Source organism: Gavialis gangeticus, unplaced genomic scaffold, assembly GCF_001723915.1.
Source record: "Gavialis gangeticus isolate Ggan-Ray unplaced genomic scaffold, GavGan_comp1, whole genome shotgun sequence".
Taxonomy (NCBI): Eukaryota; Metazoa; Chordata; order Crocodylia; family Gavialidae; genus Gavialis; species Gavialis gangeticus.
In genome coordinates, this window is record NW_017729032.1 from 255,022,772 (window position 1) to 255,028,080 (window position 5,309).

At 40.8% G+C, this 5,309-nt stretch overlaps 1 protein-coding gene across 1 annotated transcript in view; it reads right to left on the reverse strand.

Moving 5' to 3' along the window:
• Window positions 1-1,931: 1,931 nt before the first annotated feature.
• The window catches only part of CUNH3orf38 (chromosome unknown C3orf38 homolog), a 7,170-nt gene continuing 3,792 nt past the window's right edge, over window positions 1,932-5,309 (reverse strand). The window contains exon 3 of the mRNA XM_019525739.1: window positions 1,932-3,896. Coding sequence (XP_019381284.1) covers window positions 3,321-3,896 — 576 coding nt within the window. The 3' untranslated portion in view covers window positions 1,932-3,320. The remainder of the gene's footprint in view (window positions 3,897-5,309) is intronic.

Consider the following 5,309-nt stretch of genomic DNA (forward strand, 5'->3'; position numbering starts at 1 on the left):
CTCCCACAATACTTCCACACCCCTAGAACTTCAGTTTAGCCACCTTCCAGTGATACAGTCTCTTGAACATTGAAGAGTACAGAACACGAACTGCTGGTGTCCTGGATTCCGATTTTATTTCTCTGTGTATGGAAGGCCCTATCTTCCTTTCTCTAGTTACAGTTTGATCATCCTTCAAGGTATTTTCTCTCAAGCAAGCAAAGCAACAATTTATATATTCCACATATGCCATCAGGGATGGGAATAGGAGGTAGGAGAGGCTCTAAGTTGTATGGTGGTAGTATATTAAGAGTGGGAAGCAGTACCAGCGAATTTGGTCAACCTTTTTATAAACTGAACTTAATGGAAACTGGGGTAGGGAAAAGTCAACATCTGAAAAACAGGACAGATGCACCTAGGCCCTGTCTATATGTGCAGGTAAGGGTATGAGGGGATCTAATGCACGATTCATGCAATCACGTCTCCTGCCATGCCACATTGTGCATTAGATCCTATCAAGCCTTATTGCCTGTTCAGGAGGAGCCTGATCATGGACACCCCCTGCACCTGCAAATAGCAAGCTCCTTCAGCATGGGAGCCCCATGCTTCCCAGCTGAGGGGCTCCCAAGTACAGGGGCGCTTCACACACGCCTGGGGCAGGGAGATGGTCACAGGGGAGATCTTCCTGCCCCTAGGTCCAGAGTAGGGGGAATTGCCATGAGGTCCACTGCAGGGACCCAGCATCCACAGCTGCTTAGATTTGCAGTCCTAGCTGGGTAAGATGCATCCCTGCAACTGGGGGCCCTGTCAGTTGATGGGGCTCCAAACCACAGGAAAGACCCCGGTACACTTACAAATTCAAGCTAGATAGCAACCAGCTATCAAGTCAGTACACACTTTCAAGGTCTAACTTTATAGCTGGTTGGAGCTTTTTACTGTGCAATAACTACCTTGCATATGTAGATGGTCTCAAGGTAATTGTGCAATTAATCAGGTAAGCATGCCATACCTGCAACATGTAGAGTGGGCCCTCATCTTGCAACAACTACTTTTCTTATCCATGTAAATATCTCACAAATTCTTGAAACTTATCAAAAGTTGATTCATGAGCACATATGTAGTTCATGTCAACTATACATAAGTTACCGTGAAGGAAACTATCCAACAAAGCAAATTTTTTCGCCGTTTTGAAGGGACAGTGTTTCACTTTGTCATTTCATTTTGTTTCAAAGCACTATTCCATTTCATTTTGTCAGAACTGTTTAGCTGTTTTGACATTTCACTCATAGGGTATAATGAGGAATCATGAAAATGCCAATAATTTTGTCATTTCTTGCCCTATTGCAGAGACGGTAGCCCCTTCAGAGGGCAAGAAGTCAGCCAAGTTACAAGGAGATAGGTGTAGGGGTTGGTTTATGGGAAACTGCACCTCAAGCCATTCAAAGCAAAACTCATATCACTTACTGGCAGTGGCAGCCTGCTGTCATCCTGCGTGCAGATCTGGGGGCCTGCCCCCCCCCCCAGGAAGGTTGCAAGGCTTTGCCAGACTCCTCCCAGGGGGCAGAATGGCAGCAGGCCAAAACGTATCAAGTGATTAAGGAGAGTTCTACATGGGCTATACAAAAGCTGCTTTATCAGAAATTGAATCATTTCTGTCTGGATCCCTAAGTTCTTCTAATCTCTCTTCATGTTCTATGAAATCTGTGTAGGCAAGTCCAGAAAGTACACATGACCATTAACTATGCTATAAAGTAGGTGTCTCAGTTATTTTTAAGACACAGAAATTTACATGAATTATGCCACTTTCAAAATTGAAGTCACATTTATAAATTAAACACATTTAGAAACAGTTATGAAGCCAGAAAAAGTGCACTTCTGCCAAAAAGAAGAAATTTACTTAAATAACTATTCAAAGAGTTTGCAACTCCACATAATTTGGAAAAAACCACCCGTTTAATTTTTTGGCTTGAAAGCTAATTCTTCTTTATTTCAAAAGAGAAAGCTATAAGGCATATCAACACTTTTACCCAACATCCAATGGATACGATTCCCAATGAACCTTGATTTAGCTATGCATACAATGAAACTGCTCCATAGGAATTTAGGAAGTTGAGCTGTTTATATTTGTCATAAATTAGTAACCAATAAATCCTGAATTTCTCTGCAGTCCAGCAGAAGACATTTTAAAATACTGCCCTTTACTCAAATATTTCTTGCAACATTTCTTTTTTGTTAAGGGGACAAAACATTAAATTCCTTGTTTGCAAAAGAATTCTAGAAGTTTTTGGATGCTGTGTATTCTTTCATTGCAATTACTCTTGGCAGGGATATCACAAACCTACCTGGAGAAAGCTCCACTTCAGTTTCCAATTTCCTTCTATTACAAAAATGGATTTATATCCAGTGTATTGAAGCAACTCTAACTGAATACAATTCTTGAATTTATGGAATTCAATATGGAACAATATGGAAAAATCATCACTTAAAGTAGTACATTAACCTCTGCTGTAAACTACTATACAAAGTAATAATAAATTACAGTATCAAAGCATTTGCTTCACATGAAGATGCAGCAAGTAACTCAATTGCTAAGAGTCAGCGCTGGAAAGGGATGAATTTGCAGCCTTTTTGGGAGGGAAGAGAGGAGATGAAGGGGTTAATGCTGCAATGAATTAAATGCTATTGAAAACTGTAAAATAAGTGGCAACACTGAAAACTTTTGATTCAAAATAAGAAAAGCTTTGACAAGACCACTGCCAGTTTCCCACATCACCCATTATGGTATTTATATCTTTTAGAAGACAGTAATCCTCCATAACTATCTGACTACTCCACAGCCTGCCAACATGACTACTGATTTTGTTAGGTAGTTACTGGCACAGTAAGAAATTAGACCCAGAATTCCAGTTCATTTTGGGCAGCCACGCAATGGCAATATTTTTCAGTTACCATCTTAGTACAACTTGAACTGGTTGCCTGGGGAAAATCTCCATGTGCTACTACTAGTCCCTGAGCCATCCAGTACAAATATGCCACAACTCTAGATCCCAATTTTGCCATGCATTTTGTAAGTGGGAGACAGAGAAGGGGAAAACGAACAAACAAATAAAAAATTACTTGAACCTGAAGTAACTCTTTGAATGTGTTTTAGTATACAAAGCGAGTACCCAAACACAGTAGGGAATCTCATAGTGTATTTTCCTCAGTACTTTGGCTTGTCATCCACTTAGCAATTCTGACTCAAGAAAGAGAAACTCTTTGCATGTGTAAGTATGCACTAAACAAGCACTGTATTCTTTGTTCAAACAATCCTTTCTTTCCCAGTTCTGTAAGTACACTGCTCAGAATTTATAAGTTTCAATCAAATGCAGTTCTTTTCCATCATACAGTTCCTGTAGTTGGTTAGACTCAAACTTTATGGAAGGCTTTTGAATTTGTGTCCCAGGCTCCAGGGCATTCTGTCCAAAGATTTTAAGATTCACAAATTTTATTTTCCAAGTATTTTCTCTAACTGGGCAACTGATGAGTCCAAAGATTTGTTCAAAGACACCCAAACATATATTGCCTCTGTGCACTGTGCCAGCAACTGCCACTACTACTAGCCCATGAGGAGACTTTGCACATTTCAGTCCACCAGCATCAAAGTTAGGATTCAACAAGAGATATTCTTCTTTCACCAATGAGAGTAAACGAAGGCTGACTAGTTCTGCACCATTATATTCTTCTGTGCTTTGTTCTAATGTATTGTAATAGAATTTCAGCTTGGCATCCTCCCAGAAATGCTGTGGGCCCCAACTTTCTTTTGGTTGTCCCCCGAAAGGATGCTGAGCGTTCAAAAGGTCGAAGAACCACTGGCAGAATTCTTCACCCAGACTTTGCAAGTCATCTTCCTCTTGCTTTTGTCTCTGCCCATCGATCTGCAATCAAGCAAAACATTTTTTAGACACAGCAAGATTTTATGTTAATGTACACAGTTCAGTTTTATACAGCTCAAGATAGTTTTGTGAACTAAAAATGGTTTCCTGTTCAACACTTTCCTGAAATATTCCCAAATCAAAAAGCTTAAGAAAAAAAGAAGTGAATCTCACCCCAAACTCACTAATTCAACAGTGACTTCAAGATTCACCACACCTGCTTGCAGCCTGTGCAAGACACCCAAGCAACCAAAACTATTGCTACACAGGTATCAAGCCAATGGTACAGCTCACACCTTTGTTGTTTGTTGTATAAAAGAGGTACCATTATATACGGTCATGGATTCTGAATTTCCCCTCACACCATGAGTTACTCTTACAGGATAAGGCTGAGACACACTGAGGAGATGGGAAAGGAAATGTTGCACAGCTATTTGTAGGGCTGTGCACGCACCTGCTCCAAAGCTAAAGAATACTTCAGGGTCCAAGACTGTTGTTACAGGACCCTTTCACCAGCACTAAATCTGTGGGGAAAAATATTTTAAAACAATCGTCAGACATTTGCACTTCCTGCCATCAACTATAAAATAGTCTGAAAGGCTAGAACAGCTCCTTGCACAAAAGGAGTTAGACCTGTTTAAAATCTCAAGACAGCAGAGACAAACAAAAGAGCACAAGACTACGTTAGAACTAGATTCTCTGTTCCGTTTGCTGCACATCTTCGGAAAATCACTTATTTTTCTAATTTCCCATTTTACAGGTGAGGAGTGGCACTGGGTGTTTTCACAAAGCCCTTCCAAGACTACTGGGTAAGAAGCAACAAAGTACCAACTCCTCCCCTCCCCACAAACTAATAATACACTGGCCCAGAGGATGATTTTCTTGAGGCTGCCCAGCAAGACTGCATCTTTTGGACCCTTAGAGGTCATTTGCACAGCAAGTAGAGAGAAAATATAGACAAGAAGACCTCCTTAACTCTTATTTTATGCAAATCCTCAAAAAAGGATTATATCAAGTATTTTTTAGTTTGGCAAAACCAAGACTAGCCAGTGTTGAAAAAGCTACTAAAACTAGTATTTGATTCTTTAGAAGCTGTCTAATCACTGGGTGCACCTACACAAGATGCTTACTGCACAGTAAGCTAATAACACTGCACAGTAGTATGCCAGGTAAAAACTGTGATAATACACTACTGCACAGTGTTATTAGCAGGGGTGCACCAATAGAGATTTTTGGGGCTGATCCTGAAAGCTTATATTTAAGGAAGCATATCATCCAATACCAATCCAATACAGCTGCCTCCAGCTGGTGAGTCTGGTGTGGTGGAAGGCGAGGGAAGGGTCATATCAATGCCCCCCAGTGAGGGAGGGGGCAGGTGCTGCCCAGGTGGAGCAGAAGGCAGAGCCATGGCTCATG